This window comes from Alosa alosa, chromosome 18 (assembly GCF_017589495.1).
Source record: "Alosa alosa isolate M-15738 ecotype Scorff River chromosome 18, AALO_Geno_1.1, whole genome shotgun sequence".
NCBI lineage: Eukaryota > Metazoa > Chordata > Actinopteri > Clupeiformes > Clupeidae > Alosa > Alosa alosa.
The window spans coordinates 16827936-16850246 of NC_063206.1; the positions used below are offsets into that span (position 1 = coordinate 16827936).

At 44.5% G+C, this 22311-nt stretch overlaps 1 protein-coding gene across 2 annotated transcripts; it reads left to right on the plus strand.

Moving 5' to 3' along the window:
- Window positions 1-1732: 1732 nt before the first annotated feature.
- Window positions 1733-21984, plus strand: thbs2a (thrombospondin 2a). Of its 2 annotated transcripts, XM_048269937.1 has the most exons (23): window positions 1733-1914; window positions 2310-2378; window positions 2672-3225; window positions 3644-3728; window positions 6419-6618; window positions 8708-8848; window positions 8981-9074; window positions 9759-9929; window positions 11390-11566; window positions 11914-12087; window positions 12642-12769; window positions 12854-13006; window positions 15166-15384; window positions 15840-15947; window positions 16154-16313; window positions 16800-16918; window positions 17332-17566; window positions 18790-19017; window positions 19424-19695; window positions 19934-20031; window positions 20122-20261; window positions 20386-20416; window positions 20730-21984. In XM_048269937.1, the coding sequence occupies exons 2-23, from the start codon at window positions 2315-2317 to the stop codon at window positions 20731-20733; spliced, it is 3555 nt and encodes a 1184-aa protein (XP_048125894.1). In that variant the 5' UTR covers window positions 1733-1914; window positions 2310-2314; the 3' UTR covers window positions 20734-21984. The 2 variants fall into 2 exon arrangements, with proteins under 2 accessions (XP_048125894.1, XP_048125895.1); XM_048269938.1 differs by lacking the exon at window positions 20386-20416.
- Window positions 21985-22311: the final 327 nt, after the last annotated feature.

Here is a 22311-nt window from a genome sequence, read left to right on the forward strand (position 1 = left end):
TAACAATTTACGGTAAGGGTACATGAATTATCATAAATTCATGCATGATCATTCCTTTAGATTCCTTTCATTCCTTTATATCTTATGAATCATCTGGAATTGGCATGAGTTCATAGTCTCTCATTCATGACCTCATGCATGAACAACACATCAACTAAAGCATTAGGTAGGATGGGTATATCATTATGATTTATGATTTATTATGCATGATCATCACGATTACATGAATGTAAGGTTAATTGCTCATGAGTTCATCATGTTTGTGGCCCCTCAACTAAAGTGTTAACAATGGCATGTGTTTAGAGAACTGCACAAGTTGTGCTCAAATCAGAATTTGAGTAGCGATGACCACATTTTTGGCAGAAAAAGAAGTCATCAAGATCGTTCTTAATAAATCATAAATCGTAATGATGTCAATTTCTGATGATTCATGAGATATTAAGGAATTAAGTAATACATAAATCATGAATTAATTAATGCATGAATTCATGATAATTCATGTACCCTTACCGTAAAGTGTTACCAGATAAACCTGGTTAACATGATAGACTACTACACTTATAACCCCAATAGACTATTTCGTAGTTTATTAGATTTAGTTGATCATGAAGCAATCTTTAACTGAGCTGGGATGATAAACCTCCTCGAAAACATTCGTTTGACATCAACGAAACCCTTTTAAGTTAAACTAAATAGTTAAGCAAGGGGCCACGCATTCTTATTTTGAGGAGAGCAGCATTCAATCTTACAAAAATCCCAAACAAAGCAAAGTTATGACAGCTTAGTCCGGCGTGTCTTTGTCCGTCTTTGGTGAATACTCTGCGTTCTGTTTCCGATGTGTCAAATGACGCACATCTCTAGAAAAATGAACTATTGTTGTAGAAGCTCATCCATACAAACTCTCAAATTAAATCTTTAGGAATGTGCTTTTTTCATTGTGAGATATACAAGCCGTTCTTAGCTGACAATACCGGCAAGTAGGAACGCTGACAGAAATAATTTGTTCCAGGCACACATGGCTTGCCAGCAATGCGCACGTACCCAAACTCTCAGAGCTCACTTAAATCCCTTAACTCCTTCGTGTTTGTGACTCCCTGGGCACAAGTCATCTCCCGTGAATGTCTCTATTCCCATCTTGACCGTCCAGTGGTTTACGCTGTCCACATAAATCAATATCTCACATGAGCCCAAACGCACGGTCGTTCTCCAACTTTTACGCACCAGAATATTCAAAGAAAATGAATAGATTTACACCCAATGAGAGAACTTATGAGGAATTTAACTTGCAACATGATGACATATAAGCATGATATTACAGAGACAACACGTTAGTGCTGTTATACATTTACACATATTTCCTCTAACACTATATCTCCCACTACAATCGTATTTCAGCTAAAAAAAAAACGCCAAATTCAAATACTCGCACAATATCACAAGTACCATATACGTTCTCTATGAATAGCTCCTCCCTACATAAAGGCGCAGTTAAGCATCCTTCAGTGAGACGGGGTTCATTTTTTGGGTGGGATTAGGGTACCGTGGAAGGGAGGGTAAAGGGGAGGGGGTCTTTGAGCCGGTGCAAGTCTCCTCAAACAGGTAGACGACATGAGCCAATGACGCTATCACAACGGAATTATGTAATACGCCTTAGTAGATCCAGACATCTCATATTTAACTTGATTTACATGGTCGTCCCCAACTGCATATAAGAGGCAGAGTCATTTGCGCACCAGTCATTGTGTCTCAAGCCCTCTGTGGATATAGTGCGCCCAGTGGATTAACGCAGCGGTTTCTCTGACAGACCTTTCACACTTATGTGAAGAATATATATTTTTTTCTGTTATTTCATTTGAATCTGCGGATCAAGTATAAGTCGTTTCCTAATCTATCAGGAATTGTACTTTCTAAGAGGTAAATCTTTATCCCCTAATGACCCAAATATCGGGGTGTTTGTAATATTTTAACATATTGATAGACTATAACACTTTGGGATGAGTTTATTATTCTTATATGTTACTTTTGGAGACAGAGACAGACTACTTGGCAGAATTGTATGTGTTTAATCATTCATTTTGCTACCTTGAGCTGAAACTTTTTTCAATCTTCGTTAATAAGTAATTATGCGTATCCTAAACAAAGTTAAATTAGTGTGTTATATTGTTATGAATCACCGAAAATGATCTGAAGCTTTTCTACATTTCATGAATACTGCTATTTCAATTGACCTATTCGAATTTGAAATAACACAGAGGTGCTTCTTGGTTTTGCTACCATGCCTGATGACTGATATCTGATGTTCTTTCAAGGAGTTATGATACTTAGAGGTCTGTGCTTACTGCCAGTGCTACTCATTTGCGCCCCAGCGCTACCTCAAGGTAAAACCACAACCAAATGTGATTGCCTCATTATCTTAACTACACCTGTCTTTAATGATACAGCAACATTTCATTCATGTTTCACATTATAGAAAAGATGCAGACAATGACAGAAGATTATAGAGTACATATTATGTTAAATTACTTTGAATATGTGTCTGTCTATACCATGCACCTCCCTGCAGCTCAATATGAAAAGCTTTTGCCTTTGCCTACATTTTATCTGGAAATGTGTTATTTTAGCGTTCATAACCCTTCATACTTTACACTTTAACTTAATCTCTCATCTTTAGATGGGGAGCTGGATGATGAGTCCGTCTTTGACTTGTTTGCCATCAGCCACATCAACCGCAGAACTATTGGAGCAAAGCTCTTTAAGGGTCACGACTGGGATTCCCCTGCATACCGCTTCATCCGCTTCGACCAGCTGCCCGCCGTTAGCACGCCGATCCTCCGGCAGCTATTGAAGCAAATCCAGAATAATGAAGGCTTCGTATTCGCGGCCACCATTCGCCAGGACCGCGCCTCTAGGGGGACGCTGGTCGGACTGGAGAGTTCGACCGGCCGCCGGCAGTTCGAGATTGTGTCCAACGGTCGTGCCAACACGTTGGACTTAGTGTACTGGATGGACGGCTCTCAGAATGTTGTATCGTTTGAGGACGTGGACTTGTCAGATTCACAGTGGAAAAACGTCACGCTGCACGTGCACGGGGAGAATGCGCACCTGTACGTTGGCTGTACCCTTATCGATAGTTTCATCCTGGATGATCCGTTCTATGAGCATCTTCAGCCCGAGGGCAGCAGGATGTATGTGGCCAAAGGTTCCACCCGCGAAAATCACTTCAGGGTAAGCGCTCTGCTTCCAAGAAACTCACATAAGTCTTAGCCAGGATATACAAGTGTGTTTGTAGAGCCTAACCTTTATTTGGGAGGTCGTTTAGTGGTTGTTTTTTTGCATTTAGAAACCCCTTCCCTTCAATTTCCCCACTCCCTATTCCTATTGTGTGCCATTAAAAGCTATTCACTGGGAAACACTAAACACATTAAAATTATGGGAATGTCTTACAATTAGTGTTTGGAGATCATTTAAACACCTATTAAGCTTTAATGAGAGCTTACATTGTCTAATTTTGGAGGTTTTATCACCCAGTTATTTTCCACAGAATGGACTAGTAATTTGTGAATGTGTCCTTCATGTAACCAGCATTTCAAGAACCATTGTGGTTCCCTCCATCTGATTTCTTTAAACTTTGCCTTATTTGCAGGGATTGCTTCAGAATGTGAAATTCATCTTTGACACCACCTTGGAGGATGTCCTGAGGAACAAAGGCTGTGAGATCACAAAGCCAGGTATTTCATCCTCTCAAATGCTCTAAGACAGCTGTATGTGCCTTCACTCCTAGTAATAGCTAAAGTAATTGCACCTGAAGGACACATCTGGAGACATTATTGCTATCACTATGCTCATCTACAATTAAAGTTTCCTGTGTATGTCAGCTTCATTGAGAGGTGGAACGTCCATGTCCCTGCATGTCTGGATGCGTTTTTACATGAAAGGAAAGTGGGTCAAGAAATCTTCACGTTCAGTCATTCAATGTGTGCAAATTTCTTACAGTACTGCATTAGGTTTATGGGAAACCACAGTAGCAGAGCACTGAGGTGAAGTCAGCCAATGCACATCGCGAAAGAAAGGAGATACAGATGTTTACCCGTATTTGCATTGGCAGGAGACTGAGACAGAGGCACTGCAAACTGTGGTGGAATGTGAACAGGGACAGGGGGATAAGACCAAGCTCTCTCGTTCACACACACACACACACACACACACACACACACATCTATGCACGCACGCACACACACATGCCTATATTACAACATATGCACATGTGTGAGCTCATACACTATAGCAGCTCACTGCACAGCAATTTAGTTCACACTGGGCGCTGTGCCCTGCAGTCCCTTGGGCCACTCTCACACAGAGAGGGAGAGAGAAGTGTGTGTGTGTGGGGGGGCTATCGTAGAGTTCCAGATACCCCCACTAAATCCCATTTCCTCAGGTCTGCCGCCCCCCACAGCCTGGCCAGGGGTCACACGCTCCAAGGATCCAGATCCCTTGCACGCTCACACAAGGACGCCTGTGGACCATGACAACACAAAACAAACAGTACCACTGTAGGGTGTGAATAGATATCTTTCATCCTTTCTCTCTATGGCTGGATGGTTAGAGTGAGTTATTTAGCTTTCTTTCAGCGCTCAAGTATCGCGAGCTGCCACTGTCTCAGTGGCTTCCAGGCCTGGGAAATGTCTAGACACTTGTGGGAGCTAGTTGTTCTCTTTTGGCACCAGCTAGCTGTAACCCAAGCCCAAAAGTCCCTAATAAACTTATAAATGTCATAGTAATAAAGAAGAGAATAAACATGCCACGTTGGCTTTTTGTGAACATTGCCTTTGGTTGAAAGGCTGTTGAAGTGGCATTGCCCGATGTTACAACTTTCCTCTGTCTTTTTACATTTCCTTCTTACATTTAGCCCTTTGCATTTACTCATTCATAGCTACAAAGAGAAGGAGGATGAGTATAAAATACGTATAAAGATATGATTCATGTTTAAGAGAGAGAGAGAAAGAAAGAGAGAGAGAGAAAAAAAAGGGAGAGAGTCACAAACAAAGAGAAAGAAAGAGTTGAAACAGGGAAACACGCCCCCCCACACACACACACACATACATACATGTACACATAGACACACACACACACACACACACACACACACACACACACACACACATTTTCAAACTGATTGAAAAACTGTTTTTAATGATTCCAACAGACTCCTCAGGAGTCGAGGACTGGAGCTTCTTAAGGCAATCTTGGGCCAACAGGAGGGCTTGATTTAGAGTCCCTTGTCTCTCATCTATCCAAAGGAAAATGCTCCCAAAATAAATGCAGATTGCAGACACCTAATGATCCTTTTGGCCGAGAATCCAACATTCCAGCACTGCCTATAATTCACCATGTCAATCTTCAAATGACAGTAAAAAGATCATGCTAAGATTATACCGAAGATCATGATGTATCATGTTGTGAATTTATTATGGATTATTATGTTACAAACGGCAAATTTATTTGATGTAGTAACGGCTTTTTTCAAGGCTTTTCATGGCTTTTCTCATAGTATTCCATTGGATTTTGTTTTGTGAGAAACTGCTACACAAGGGTTTCTAACCGAGAAAGCATGGTTTGCATATTTCCATAGTGATATTTAGCCATTATTGTTATAATGAGACTCTGGTGTTTGGATTCAGTTGTGAAGATAAAAGGCATCAGATTTCACAGACAGATGTGATGTGCTGGTATTAATTTTGACTTAAAGGCCTAGGGTGCATAAATCAGGGGATGAAGTCTTAGACCCAGGGACTAGTCTGCATAGTGATGGGCGCATTCCATAGACATGCTCCTCAGAGCCTCCCAGACAACTGCTTAACTGATAAACTTTGTGTGTCAGCTGCTCAACTCAGCACATCTCAGCAAGGACTTTGAGGGGTGAGGGGTGGTGGTGGTGGTGGTGTGGGGTGTCGCTTCAACTTTGGCCCGATGTGAAGTTCACAAGAACCGCAGCAAAAAATCAGCCTGGCTTCCTCCATGCTTTTGAGATTCACTCTGAATGGCTACAGCCATCTGACATTTATGGTGTCAGTGTGGTTTTTCCATCGGAGACAGATTTGTGTGTGTTTCCTTTGTGTGCTTCTGCTGTCCTCCGCTGACTCAAGCCATCTTGGCTTCAGCTGAGCCCAGTACAGTAGACGTTGAAGCATGGCTGGCTGTCGATACAGCGAGTATCCAATAACTTCATTCAGCCTCTTTATTCAGTTTTTTATTCCCCTCTTTCTGTTTTTTTTTCTCTCGCTCTTTTGCTCTATTTCTCTTCCTCATGTCTTACGTTTCCCCCTCTCTTTCCCCGGTTTCATGTCCCCTTTCTCTCTCTCTCTCTCTCTCTCTCTCTTTCTCTCTCTCTCTCTCTTTCTCTCTCTCTGTCTCTTCACAGTCGAGGCGAACACTGTGACGGGGAGTGCCGAGATCGTGGACGTGAGTCCTGTCATCACCACCAACTTCATCGGGCAGAAGACGGAGAAGCTGAGCTCGGACCTGTGCGAGCGCTCGTGCGAGGAGCTCAGCACACTGTTCCAGGAGCTCAAGGGCCTCCGCATCATCGTGGGCAACCTCATAGATGGCCTGCAGAAAGTCGTAAGTGTCCCGCTCCTCCCTGACACATTCTGCCTCTGCCCCCCACTGTCCCCAGAATTATATTCCCAGGTTTGGAAGTCATAGTTGTCACTCCTCCAACACATTCTGTGTGTGTCTCCACTAAGCATATTACACCAGTGACACGATACTTGAGCGCTGAAAGAAAGCAAAATAACTCACTCTAACGATCCAGCCATAGTGAGAAAGGATGAAAAATATGTATTCACACCCTACAGTGGTACTGTTTGTCACATGTGGTTGATTGATGGTGGGATTACAGGGTGAATAAAAAGGTAGCACAAAAAGAGTATGCCTCCAGAATACTCAACAGGGGAATTACAGAGGTTTTATGCCTCTTTCTTTCATCATTGCAAATCAAGTCGCAGTCACAACATCTGTCAGATTGTCAAAATCGCAAATAGATGTTTTCCTCGAATGGTTCAGTTCTAGTTCCCACTAAGCAAAGCCATCAGCACCAGAGCAGAACCCAGGACCCTGACTTGACCTAGCAGGCTGACACATATCACCGTACAAGGCCAGCCGCCATGTCTCCCAAAGCCCCAGGAATGACACTGTAAACTCCTGACCTGGCCCAGCGGGGGCTGGAGCTTCCAGCCATGGGCTCCCCTGAGCGTCCAGCAGCGGTGGTGGCGTTGGCCCCTGCCTGAAACAGAGAGAGAGAGAATGGAAGGGAGAGAAAGAAAGAGAGAGAGAGAGAGAGAGAGAGAGAGAGAGAGAGAGAGAGAGAGAGCTGTGAGCAGTTTTATGGACTGTTTTATCAGGGAGGATGGGAAGGGGAGTAGTGCAATGTTTGGCCCCTCGTGCGGCTCTGTTTCCTCTGGGAGACCTCTGATCCGCTGAGGCGAGCTGCTTCGCTCTGCGCTGAGGGAGGGAGGGAGGGAGGCTGGGAACAAGCCCTGGGAGAGAGTGAGAAAGAGGGGGGGGTTGCTGAGCAAGCCGGGTCCCCGAGGCTCTTCCAGCACGAGTGGTGGAACATGCAGTCAGTCAGAGAGAACTCGCGCACACACACACGCACACACACACACACACACACACATACACACACTAATGATCTCAACTCAAGCACTGTACATACTTTCTTACTTTCTCTCTCATTGCCAATCTCTCCCTCTCTCTCTCAAACACTAACTCTCACATCTGTATACTTTCTCTTTCTTTTGCTCTTATCCTTGCTTCACTCTTTCTCATTCTCTCTTTCTCTCTCTCCCTCACTCTCTCATCATCTCTCCCTCACTCTCTCCTTCTCTCTCTCTCACACACACGCACACACGCAAGCATGTCCTTGCTCTTTCTTATACACCCATATTGCCCTGACCATGAGCCATGGGGACATCTGTGTAGAGGCACACTTTTACTGTACAGCCGCCACCATCCAACCACCCCCACCCTTTGGCTCATGGCCTCACACACAATCTTTCTCACTCTTTTTTTTTGTATTTTACACACCCACCCACACACACACACACACACAACTCTCTCTCTCACACACACACACACACACACACACACACACACACACACACACACACACACACACACACACACACACACTCTCACAGACACACACATACTTTCACAGACACACATTAATAACAATTTGGCAGTGTCCAAGTCTGTTGAAGCTCCAGAAGAACTCTTTATCTCCCCCATCCTGGCCAAAGGTGAAAAAGTGCAGAATATTGCACAAAGCCATCAGTGCTCATGCCCAAAATCTCACTCTACTTGGCACATTTCGAGTGGGCCGAGGGATTTTTTGCAAGCCTTGCAGCTTTCTGTGCAACACTGTGTGTGTGTGCGGCCGGTCCAAAGCCTCAGTCATGTTGTTTGGACCTGTGTTCTGTGAAGGGAGAGCAATGGATGGTTTGGGGTTTGAAAGCTCATGTTCTTTCTTTCTCAGCAGGATTTTAACAACACATTTATTTGGCTTTGTATGACATGCCTGTCTCTGTGTTTGCCTGTGTGTGTGTGTGTGTGTGTGTGTGTGTGTGTGTGTGTGTGTGTGTGTGTGTGTGTGTGTGTGTGTGTGTGTGTGTGTGCGTGTGCGTGTGTGGGTCTGTCTGTCTTCCAGACGGTGGAAAACACAGCCATGAAGGAGGTGCTGGGCAAAATGAAGAACTCCAAGGAGAAGCACATGTGCTGGCAGGACGGCCGCCTGTTCGAGGATAAAGAGGACTGGGTCGTGGACAGCTGCACCAAGTGTACCTGCCAGGTGTGGCCAAGCAAACAGATGACATTAGCATGGGGGGAAGGATGTGAGGTGGGAGGGAGGCTTGCATCCTGGCCTGGCAAGGAGGTGTCTTAACCACTGTTTTCTCTTTGGCTGGGTCATCTCCTCGGACAGGAGTCCAAGATTGTGTGTCACCAGATCACGTGTCCAGCTGTGGCTTGCGCCAGCCCGACCTTCCTGGATGGAGAGTGCTGTCCTGTGTGTTTGCGTGAGTGGCTTCCTTTGTTGTGTGAGACCACAAATACAGACATGAAGGCACACGTACACACAAACACTTATTCACTTATTGACTCACTCTCAGTCATTCAATCTCTCTCTCTTTCTCTCTTGTACACACACACACACACACACACACACACACACACTTGCTCACACACAGTCACAAAAACCCCAGCACATACCCAAACTGCACACAAATGGAATAACTCAAGATTTATTAGGTTTTAATAAGAAAGCGTTTGGTATTGTTCCGAAGCCCAGTTTGCGTTTAAAGGCCGACCACATATTTTATTACGCCGAATTAACCACCAAAACCAAAAGCTTCCACCCTATGAAGTGGTCACTGCGGGCTCAGAAAGATGATGTCATCGCGGAGCCCAGTGCACCAAAACATGTTAGCCAGTGTCCGTTCCCTCCCTAATTCTCCGTTTCCTCAAGCATTCTAACAGCCTATCGGAATGGGAGGAGTGGTGCGAGCAGATATTGTTGCAACATGAAGTGGTGATGCAAGGTTGTTTGGAAGGATTGAAGTCACTTGATTTTTAATGTCTTTCTTTATCTCTTGCTTCAATTTTAATGTCTTTCTCTCACCCTATGTCTCTCTCTCTCTCTCTCTCTCTCTCTCTCTCTTTCTCTCCCTATCTTGTATCTCTTCTTCTCTCTCTTTGAGCAGCAAATGACAGTGAGGATGGCTGGTCTCCCTGGTCGGAGTGGACAGAGTGTACAGTGACCTGTGGCACGGGCACACAGCAGAGAGGGCGCTCGTGCGACGCCACCAGCAACCCCTGCACCGGGCCCTCCATCCAGACCCGCAAGTGCCAGCTGGCCAAGTGTGACAGTCGCGGTGAGTGGGGGGGTGGGGGGTAAGGGGACTCCACCACATCGCCAGGCACTGACCAGCCCGAGGGGGCACCACTTGGCTATAATCCATGACACATTCTCCACACTCATCTGATGTGCCTTGAGCTGTTTGTTCAATGTGTTTGCTTGAAATGTCTCTGTAAATGGGAAACAAAGTGGCATATGCACCAGCCAATCAACAGTGTTGTGTCATGCGCAAGGAAGGGAGGGGTGCATTTGATTGGCTGTTGAACTCAAATATCGACAACCTTTTGCCAGGATCGAAGACCTTACCATTAGCAGTTATACAGCCAACTAAGGCTACTCATTTCATTACTTGCACAACATGGGGTATAACCAAGGGCAGCTGAGCTAGAATCCAAAACAGCCAGTCCGCCAACCCAAATAAAGAAGAGTTGTGTGTGCTATCTCTCTGGGCTGTATCAAATAAATATCTTTAAAGAGTACAGATGTGCTCCAGTGTATTCTCCTCCAAGTGTTAACCACAGACTAGCTAAAGGGCCATTAGCGTTGCTGAGGGCCAATGTCTTACTGTAAGCTGAAGAATAGATCATTTCCTGTATTTTTGCTAATTGAATAGGCATGCTCCTATATTTTGGAGACCTTTGAGTAGAGAGGTGGGGGGTGCACTCCAGCTTCCCTATGGTCCTGCGCCTGGGTGTTTGTGTTGGTGTTTCTAGGTGTGCCTGCCGAAAGGAGAACTGCTTGGTAATTAGTGTAATGACTGCTGGCTATCATAATATGAGCAGCTGGAAAATTGACAGCAGTTAGCCTCTAAATTACGTGTATTACGTGAACACTGAAGTGCTCGAGTTGTGCTTTTGTAGGGGGGAGAGTAGAGAAAGGAAAGTGAAGGTCAAGGCCTCCATGGGGGTATGCAGTGCCCATGTCAGCTCTGAGAAAGAGGCCTCAGTCTGTACTGGTTATCCTGTTCTTTTTTTATCTTTGAGGAGGTTTTTTTTCCCCCAAAGCCTGTTGGAAATTATTAATGTGCTTGTGATAAAATGTTACTTATTCGCTCTCTGCCACGTTAAAGTGCAGTAACTCATGCATGCGTCTGGCTTCACCAAAGAAAGCAGATTGATGCCTTCTGGCCTGTTCGTTTGTGGTGGACCGAGGCAGCATGACTTTCCAAACTCTGGCAAAGGCAGGGGCCCAGAAAGTTCTATGTTTACAAATTCCTGTCTGCGCAAAGAGGATTAAGGGGGTTTATTTAGCGTTCTAAATGACATTTTGTTTTTCACATCCATAAAGCCATTTAGTTGTGTAGAACAAACATGCCATGTGTGCCTGTGTGAATGACAGATGTGTGAATCTCACAGATCTTTCTCTGTCTTGATGATTGGCAGACTTTAGACATCTGCAAGTATGTAGGCACAAGCCTCTACAAGCATTTGAAAATCACACCTTGATTTCTTTGTGTTTGTTTCTTGCCATATGTAGTGCGTCAAGATGGTGGCTGGAGCTTGTGGTCACCGTGGTCATCCTGCTCCGTCACCTGCGGCGAAGGCCAGATTACCCGCATCCGCCACTGCAATGCCCCTGTGCCACAGCTGGGAGGCAAAGACTGCGAGGGCAGCGGCCGTGAGACGCAGCGCTGTGAAGCCAAGCCCTGTCCCAGTGAGTGGACACTGCTGCAGGAGTGGGTCATGGACTGACCATAGACCTGTCCATGCATACCTTTTTTTGTTAGCATTTCAATTATTTACTTCAAACAACCACCCTTTTTAATTAAAAATGTCATGAATGAAGTAAACATTTTGAAGTATAAATATGTGATTGTTAATTTTTATCTTTATCTAATATGTGAATCTAATCTAATATCTAAATTGCTAAAGGTTTACAATACCATAAAGTTAAGCTTAGCCAATTTAATGTGCCTTGTCGGAGATAACACGTGGAACCATAAGATTTGCAGAACTCCTTCCCCAGAGTCTCTTACCAGAACTGCGTGTGTTGTGTTTCAGTCGATGGTGGTTGGGGCCCATGGTCTCCGTGGGCAGTCTGCTCGGCGACCTGCGGCGGTGGCACCAGGGGCCGGACACGTGTCTGCAACAGCCCCCGACCCCAGTACGGAGGCAGGAGGTGCCAGGGCGAGCTCAAGGACAGCGAGGCCTGCAACAAACAAGACTGCCCCATCGGTAGGTGTTCATCATCATCAACATCAACATTCAACATCATCATTATCCTTTATGCAAGCTTCCCGTAGGTGCTGATCACACTGACACACTTTTTGTAAATTGATTGTGTACATATTGTTGCTATGATACGTTATACATAGCTAAATAGCTAACTCCTTGACTTAGCTAAGATAGGTGACCAAGGAACAACTATTTTTAGCTTTCACCTTATGTAGGATCACCTTATGTAGGATTCCTTACGTTAAGTCAGATCTCTTGGGTAACAAACTGATGGTTTGCGGTTGTGTTAAAGGACAGCAGAAGGGAGTGTGTTGAATTTGGCCATTAAGGTAAATAAATCTTGATAAACAAACAGCAAGTGTGGTGAAACACAGAGGGATGAGGCAGCTTAGGGGCATCAACATGTTTGAAGTGAGCAGACGGATCCAAGAGTTCTGGATTATTTACAACATCTGATAGAGTGTGGTTAAATAAATAAATGAAATAAATAAATGAATCAAATCTCTAATGTGTGTGTGTGTGTGTGTGTGTGTGTGTGTGTGTGTGTGTTTTAGATGGATGTCTCTCCAACCCATGCTTCGGTGGTGTGGATTGCAACAGCGCCCCGGATGGCTCTTGGGAGTGTGGCCCTTGCCCTGTTGGCTTCCGTGGCAATGGAACCTACTGTGAAGACCTAAATGAGGTATGAGATGGGCTGCACCCAGGTCAGTAAACCAAAGAAGAATGTTGGAAGTGAAGTCTAATAATCCTTTTTTTCCCTCTGTAGTGTGACATGGTCGCTGATGTTTGCTTCAGCGTGGGTGGAAGCCAGCGTTGCATTAACACCAACCCAGGATTCCACTGCTTGCCCTGTCCACCCAGATACAAGGGTACTCAACCCTTTGGTATGGGAATAGAGGCCGCCAAGAATAACAAACAGGTCAGTGAGGAAAAGCTCATGATAAACAGCACATGCAAAAATTCCTCACAGTAGCAGAAAGACTCTCCCTGTCTCCCTGCAGTTGCCAAATAAATTTTAAGCACACTCTAAGCTCCAATTTATTTACACAACAGTTGCAAAGAGTCATGCCGCATAGACCCTGGAAGAAGCAGAGTCAAATGGGCTCTAGACGTCTAAATCTAGCAATAGAGATACATCTGTGGCCATGGTGGCTTATGGAAATTACTTTTTGACTTGGGAGGTTGAGCTGTATCGTGTCAACTGAAATTTATGGCAGAGGATTTCCTTAAAGGCATTTAATGTAATGCAGGGGACTGTTTGCTGCTCTTCAATGTCCTGGGGCGTCGTGTGTGTGTGACGGGCTGTATATTTATGCCCGGTGAAATTAGCAGCTGTGGGTATTTAGTGTCTTTCATTCTTGCTGGTGCGTGTGTGAGACGGCGAGAGACGTGAGAGGCCAGTGGACACGTGCTTGTGGCACGCCGAGAGGCAGAGAGAGAGTTTGGTGGCCGCTAACGCCAAACATCTGTCTGTTGACTTCAGTCTGCCCTCCTCTCATCCCCTGTGTGTCTGTTAGTGATGGAAGCTTTCAGAAGCGTTCAGATGCTGAATTTAACTGAGAAGACATGAGAGTTGATATTATGTGTGTTCTTAACCAGGAGTAAGCATATATCTGGACCTTGCACCAAATGTTTTGGAACTGCTCCGTATTTCAAGCTGAAAGTTTTCAAGTCTAGTTTCCTCTGATCCCCCTGTTGGTAGGGCTGTTGAAGTGTGCTTGAGTGGAGACGTCCAAATTGGCCTGGCATTTACTCCCATTTCCTCTCCAGTCTCTATTTCTTGATCCATTGACAACCAATTTCATCCGTTTTTCCTGGAAAGTTGACTCACCGCTTCCCTTCTCTCATACGTTGCATAATCAAGCAGGGACGGAAGGCTTCATCCCTGACCCACGGTCCCACAGCACTTTAATCCAGTGCCACACCATGGTGATCCAAATTGATTGGGGACTGGCTGGGGGGGGTTGTTTGATTGTCTCATAGCTGGCATCGCTGTGCCCTGATCTCACTCTGCAGATGAAAGGCACCCTTGGTAACGGCTCGCTGGTGGGTTTTCAGAGGGTGAAATGGAAACACTCCGCGGAGAGAGGAGAACTGGGGTCCAACAACACTCGGCCGCTCTCGCAGCACTACAAGTATGCGCAGTTCACTGCGAGGGGGTCATGATGTAGACCTAAAGGGAGCTGTGTCCAGAAATGAGTGCGCAGAAGATGGAGGAGTGCCACTGATGTGGACACAGATAATGCTACTTGATGCCCTTGCGTCAGCGTGCAAACATTCCAAAATGTGGAGAAACAGAAAGCACAGAAACTATTACTAAGAGCTCGCTGTGTTTAGATCGATACCAGATCAAACCATAATAGTGCCAAGAAGATGGATCTGCATCTCATTGGAAAACTGAATAAATGTGTGTGTTAACCGCTTTATCTGCATTTTACTTTTGCAACAGAAAACACGGAAACCGTGACTTCTAGCCAATAATAGAGCAGAATGTCATAGTCCAAAGATGATGGGTCTGTATTTGATTGGAGAGGCACATACTGAAGACATGTCCTCCAGGAACAGTACATTTATTCACTTAGGGGCCGTTTATACGAGAACGATTGCGAAGGAAGACGACAAAATATTTTATCATAAGGGCCTTTCGTTTACAAGGCGACCCCGCAATCGGGGCTTGAAGACTCAAAAATCTGAAGACTCCTTCCAAAGTGTAGAGTTTTGAAGACGACCCGGGTTGCGTCTCCGTCTAAACGGCTAAACCATCGAAACTGTCAAATTAGAACGTCTGCGCGTGACGTACCGGGGTTCTATCACTCCACCACCCAGCGGTCTGGAATGCATATCCAATCGAATATCACATACTCTTGTGTCTTCATATAAACAAAGATTTCCCCCTGAGAATGCTCGTCTAAACGCGAATAAAAAAAATGAAGACGAGACGCCACTTCTGCGTCTTCTCTTTTCATCGTCACCGTATAAACGTAGCCTTAGATATACATTAGTAACCGCATCAGCTGTGCTGTTCTTTTCCTTGGGCATCTGCTAAAGGTTCTCTATATGTTTGTTTGGTGTTCTCAGGTATGTGAGCCGGAAAACCCATGCAAAGACAGAACCCACAGCTGCCACAGGCACTCGGAGTGCATCTACCTCAGTCATTTCAGCAACCCTATGTACAAGTGCGAGTGCAAGATCGGCTTCGCCGGCGACGGTTTCATCTGCGGCGAAGACTCTGACCTGGATGGATGGCCCAATCAGAACCTTGTGTGCGGTGCCAACGCTACCTACCACTGCAAGAAGGTATGGACACCTCCCTCTTCCTTTTCACATGAAGTCCTAATGAATGCTTTGCCTGCAAATCTCTGGTACTCTTCAGTCTAGGTGCCAAAGGGGATCTTCTGAGGCTGGCTTTGTCTGAAGGCCCTGAACATGACTTAGTACAGTGAAATACTCAAATCTGATCAAAATGTGTTCAGACATGTCCTAACATTTCCCTGCCTATGACAGCATATCATAAATGATGTTTTGCCTACTGCTCAGACAGCTGATGTGATTATCATCTAACATTAATAACAGTGACAGCAAGTGAATGTCAAACGTGCATTATGCTACTATATCAACACAGATGACACTTGCACGGTCATGAAACAGCAGTTTTGTCATCATTTACACATGAACACATATCATCAATAGGTATCATGCCTAGGTATCAACATAAATAGGATGATTGACAGAAGGTTTTTCCATCTACACAGGACAACTGCCCCAACCTGCCCAACTCTGGACAGGAGGACTTTGACAAAGATGGGCAGGGAGACGCCTGTGACAAGGATGATGACAACGATGGAATCCTGGATGAGATAGTGAGGATGCTGTTTTCTTAAACACACACACACACACACACACACACACACACACACACACACACACACACACATTGAGAGTGAGAGTGAGCAAGAAAGAGGGAGAGAGTTTCATTATATTGAAAATAAAAAGTCTTCCATACTTTCAAACATGACAGCATTACAACATGTCTCAATCCACCCTTTTCTTCTCTTTACCCACTCAGGACAACTGCCCCCTCCTGTACAACCCCAGGCAGTTTGACCATGACAAAGACGACGTTGGTGACCGCTGCGACAACTGCCCCTACGAACACAACCCGGCACAGATCGACACAGACCACAACGGGGAGGGCGATGCCTGTGCAGTGGACATCGATGGAGATGGTATTCAGCGTTGTTATTGTGGTTGTTGTTGTTGTTTTATTTATTATACAGTGTGTACTTTATGTCTATTATCAGACATGGTCAGAAAGATTTATTGAACCAGTAGCAAATTCTGTCATTCCACCACTGAGTATTTCCCTTCCCTGAGTGCCAAGTCATTCCATGTTTGCCAGTGTTGTTTGTCAGTGTGGCTTTCCCAGTTTATACTGATTGGACACTAAGTCAAAATGATAAAAGGCCAGCCTGACATGTTTACTGATGAGACTGAGCTGTATTTGATTACGTGGCGCAGATCAGCCATCTGTCTCTCTGCTAATGGTCGGCCTGACAGCCGAACTGCTCTGCCCCTCTCCTGGATTTATAGAGCTGTCTAGGGGAAGAAGTGTGGGCCTCTCTCGCAACAGGCATGGACAAGCATCATCTCTCAGTGACCCCAATTCAGTTTCCGTCTCTGTTTTCCTCTCTTTCTCTGGTGCGGTGCTGCAGAGATCCTCAATGAGCATGACAACTGCCCGTACGTGTACAACACTGACCAGAAAGACACAGACATGGACGGCGTGGGAGACCAGTGTGACAACTGTCCCCTGCTGCACAACCCCGACCAGGTCAGAGACATTACTGGAATCCCATTGGTTGACCAGTGCCAGTAAAGATCATTGATTGAGTTGTCAATAACAACTATACAACAAGTAGATCCTTTTAAATGATTTACTGATGTCTGATTAGACAAGAGGCACAGTCCATGAGTAGAGACATTCTAACACAATCCCATTCAGACTCTTTAGTGCTAGTAATGACCTTTGACCTCAGGCCTACTGTCCAATCAATGCCATGGGGAGATCCTCTATCAACCTTTAGTTTGTAATAGATAATTATTTGTATGGTGCCCTACAATGTTTGAATGGAATTTTGGAACATATTTGGCTGATTTATGAATTCTTCATGTTTAGTTCTATTGCACTGGCTTTGAACACACTTAGTGGCAGATAGTTAACCAGAGTTTGTCTTTGTGGTACAGATTGATACAGATAATGATCTGGTTGGAGATTCGTGTGACAATAACCAGGACATTGATGAGGATGGTCATCAGAACAACCTGGACAACTGTCCCTATGTAGCCAACGCCAACCAGGCTGACCACGACAAGGATGGCAAAGGAGATGCCTGCGACTTCGATGACGACAACGACGGCATTCCTGATGAAAAGGACAACTGCAGGCTGGTACCCAACAAAGACCAGCTGGATTCTGATGGTAAAACACAAACACATACACAGTCCCTCACACACACACACACACACACACACACACACACACACACACACACACAGACACACACACACACACACACTACCAGTCAGAGTAGTGTTAAACTGAGGACTAAAAAGTCACAGTCTCCTGATGTCATGAACATGAGCTCACAACTCGACAGCTGGTCCTTCCCCTGCACCACAAGCCTTTATTTCCTAGGGCCATATGCACGTGTGTGTGTGTGTCATGATTACTCCAGTTTTCACCAGGGTTACCTGAAGTTTTTGTGGTTGGGCCCGTAAATGGAAACAGGTTGCAACACCCCCCCCCCCACCCACCAGCACCATCACACACACAGACACACACACACACACACACACACACACCTACCTCCACCCATCTGCACCCCACAGACCAGATGCGCCTGTACTTTTCACTTTTCACACCTCATCACAAAGTGTTTATTTGATAGAATCAAGCCAGTACCCCTGCGCAATAACAAAGTGCACAGGGGAAACGCTACTTCTTCCTCTTTTGAGCAAACTCCACTACAGGCTGCCCTCTCTGAGCGGACGCCTGCTTTGTCTTGCCCCCCCTCACTCTCTCCACATCGGCCATAGGTCTGTTTTTAATAGACCTCACATTCTGAGACTGTTACATGTATCAGAGGAAGTTGTCACGCCATGAAAAGAGGGCTGAGATTACTTGTTGCACTTGGCCAGCACTGAGTATTAAACTTGGGTCGCTTAATGGAATATTTTCGCTCAGTAGGTTATATATGTCTCAAGAAAAAAAAGTTATCCTTGTGCTGCGCATGAGAAAAATCACTCTGTTCGAAGGAAAATAGAGAGGTATGGGAGCTAAAGTCATACAGGGCAGGCAAACAAATGAGACAAAAGAAACATTTAGGTGAATGGGAGGGATGCTTTGGGGTTTGTACTGTATTGTGGTTTTGACTTTTGTAAATGTGGAGACTTTATAACTTACTCTCACTTATTCCTCAAGTTTCCATATCATCAGTTTAATCAATTCAATGCACCTGCTGTCAGATGGATAAAAGTGTCTGCTGAATACCAGTCAACTTTAACTTTAACTGTTTGACCTTGAATTTAAGACTAAAACTTAACTTTTACATTTTGACCTTGAATGTGAGATCTTGTGTGGAGTACAGTGATGCATAAATGGGATCTATTGTGTCTGACCAGCAATGGTTTGTCCCCAAACAGGAGATGGAAGAGGTGACGCATGCAAAGATGACTTTGACAATGACAGCATCCCCGACATCTTCGACGCGTGTCCAGAGAACGACGGCATCAGCAGCACAGACTTCAGGAAGTTCCAGATGGTGCATCTGGATCCCAAAGGAACCACGCAAATTGACCCCAACTGGGTGGTGCGGCACCAAGGCAAAGAACTGGTGCAAACTGCCAATTCTGACCCTGGTATTGCTGTCGGTGAGTCCTCTCCACATTTGGTCTGGGGTGGTGGTGGTCCAGTTATTAAGGATCTGGGCTTCCAAGTGGAAATACCTGCAGGTTTGATCCAGAGCTCTGGATTAAACAATGTTGTGGTGTAGAAACAATTGTACCTCCGCGCTACTGCGGGTCACATCTAGTGCATCGACGGGAGAGGACCGAATCCAGTAAGAGAGAGAGAGTTCACCGGAGCGACAAAGATGTGAAATTTAAGTATTTTTTATTATTTAAGGTGTCAACATAAGGACTAACGTTTCGACGGCGCCACGTCTTCATCAGAGTCAAGTTGTGTTGTGGTGTAATTTGGGTTGCACATGGAAACTTCTCAGACTGGTGGAAAACAAATTGAATTCGATATTAAAAATCACATCTCCACCTTTCTCAGGCTTTGATGAGTTCAACGCGGTGGACTTCAGCGGCACGTTCTACGTCAACACTGACAGGGATGACGACTACGCAGGGTTCGTGTTTGGCTACCAGTCCAGCGGGCGCTTCTACGTGGTCATGTGGAAGCAGATCACACAGACTTACTGGGAGGACAAGCCCTCCAAGGCTTTCGGCATCTCAGGAGTCTCCCTCAAAGTGGTGAACTCCACCACAGGCACCGGCGAACACCTGAGAAACGCCCTGTGGCACACGGGAGACACAGCTGGACAGGTGAGAAGAATCATTAGATAACATAATGACATAATGTGTCAAGAGGTTACACAAGCTCAATTTTGAAAGTGTTTCAGTTTGACATATTTATGCTTCCTATGTTGATTATCTTAACATAAAAAGAGCATAAACATGATTTATTTGCATTAAGGGCGACTTCATTGCAAAGGTTGTGAATTCTATTTAACACAGCTAGCAGGTTCTGTGTGCTCAGATCTCTGCATTCTGCTTGCCTTAGGTGCGTACGCTATGGCACGACCCAAAGAACATTGGCTGGAAAGACTACACCGCCTACAGATGGCATCTCATCCACAGACCAAAGACTGGCTTCATCAGGTAGATCTCCATCAAACATCACTCATACTTGACCCCCCCCCCAACTGAAATGAGTTTTTTGCTTTATTATGATTCTCCTTTTCCTTCCAGGGTGGTGGTTTATGAAGGCAAACAGATCATGGCTGACTCAGGACCTGTCTATGACAGGACATTTGCAGGCGGCCGGTTAGGTCTGTTTGTCTTCTCCCAAGAGCTGGTCTTCTTCTCCGATCTGAAATATGAGTGCCGAGGTGAGTTTTAGTTGTACATTTTCCATTGCACAATGCCATTCCAATGCTTCTCAGGGTTGAAGAAGACAGCGGGGGGAAATGATGGGATGATTGTAAATATGTAAACCTTCTCCCCATATTGCAGATAACCCAGACTTGCCCTCAGTGTTCTTCAGGTAAAAAACACAAAGGGTTTTGAATGTGTTCTGCTGAACCATAACCCACCCATAACTCACGCTTGGTTTTTGTGTGTCACCATGCCTCATCACCACGTGGTCTGAATGATGTCTTTGTTTGGTGAAAACGCCACCCACGTCACTAACAATGTTGGGTGACAGTGTGAATGCCATAATGCGATCACTGCCTGCAGTCTGTCATGTCGAGCACAGTGCACAATGTCTTGCTGTCCGTGTATGGGTTTCCCTGTCCCAGTAAAGTGATTGGTCCAGATCATTAATTGGTGCTTTTTGTTCTCCTTCTGTTCCACAGATAACTGAATCAACATGGAAACTACAAAGGACCATCACCTTGTCACTATCCACCAACCAGGCTGAACTTCAATGTGTATCTTCAGAGTCTGTATCTATTGAGCATCGAGCATCATGATGAATCTCTACCTGAGAGCTTTTGGTGTGTGCTGTTGAACATCTAAGGCCTGTGACGTGAAGACAAATACCATCTGACATTAACATCATATTCAAAGAACCACTTTAGTGCATTGTATCACTATTTTGTACACATGCATAACAGTACGTATACCAGGCCTTTGCGTAAATGTTTGAGTTATTGTTTTATTTTTTTTAATACCATCTACTTTCTTTGCCAAGGATAGGAGAGCTCTGAGTATGGTGCCATGATGATGCTATGTTGATGATGACGTTATGTTCGGTCAGAACGTTTTCCATCCAATGACACAGAGCTGCTTAAGTTTAGAATAGCAGCCATCAACTTACCAGACTTCAGGATTTAGCAAAAGCCAAATTGCAAAACTTGCACAATTTTGATATTTGTTTTGAATTGTGGCTATGGTATTTTTTGGCATCCTCAATGCATTTTTGCCAGTTGAGGTTCAGTTTTTTTCCACTTCAATTTGACTTAGTTCTTTAAAGGTCTTAATACATCCCTATATTTTAAGAGGGATCTTTTCATAGACTTTCGAGCGTTGTAGGTACCTTTTGGGGGAAAGATGTTTATATTTAGATTGTATTATAATTTCTTTTTGTAAATTATTTATGTGACTCCTGCCTTTGAATGGGGTTATGTCTTGTTTCTTGGTTTGCTTTTATTTTCCCTAGAGGTTGTAAATAATTATTTATTTGTTTACACTGACAAATTTCACTATTGTCGTGCAACAGAAAAATACAGACCTATTCCATTGTTTCTGCAAACACGAAGCCAAAGTTGTCAAGCATACATTGTTTATTGATGTGTCAAGCAAAATAAAAAGAAAATATAAGCAATATAAATAAGTTTCACCCAGAAATCAAATGCAGTTGGGCATTTCGGTTTATTTGTGTCAAGCGTAGAATCTGATATGTATTTTCTACAAGTTTTTTGTTGTGTTGTTTGTGTAATGATTAGCAAGCATATTGTTTTTGTGGTACTTTTGTATAATGCACAGATATAAAAGCCGTTTTTGAACTTGATTGTTAGATTCACCTTTCCCACCTAAATGTGTGTAAGAAAGTATGCAGTTGTCACATTTGAAAGTATTTTTTGTCATAAATAAATTTTTCATACACCATTTTCTCTGTCATGTTAGTCATTACAATGGAACCTGCTATTCTGAGAGAGCTTAAAGGAAAATTCTGGTATTTAGCACTTTGAGTCCCTTTTCTGGTTTGTTTTGGATGAACTAGAGTGGTGGACACCGAAATTTTGACGATTGGTCCTGTCTCTACTTTCCTGACACGTTTTGAATCGCCTCTGACTAGTCAGAGTGGCTGCCTACAGGCATGCTCAAACATTTCCTAAAACAACCCTTAACGTTTGTTTTCAAAATTGTGCAACTCACCGAGTGGTTAGTGGTATTCGTTGATTATTAAAATCAAATATATCGGCGCAATGTATG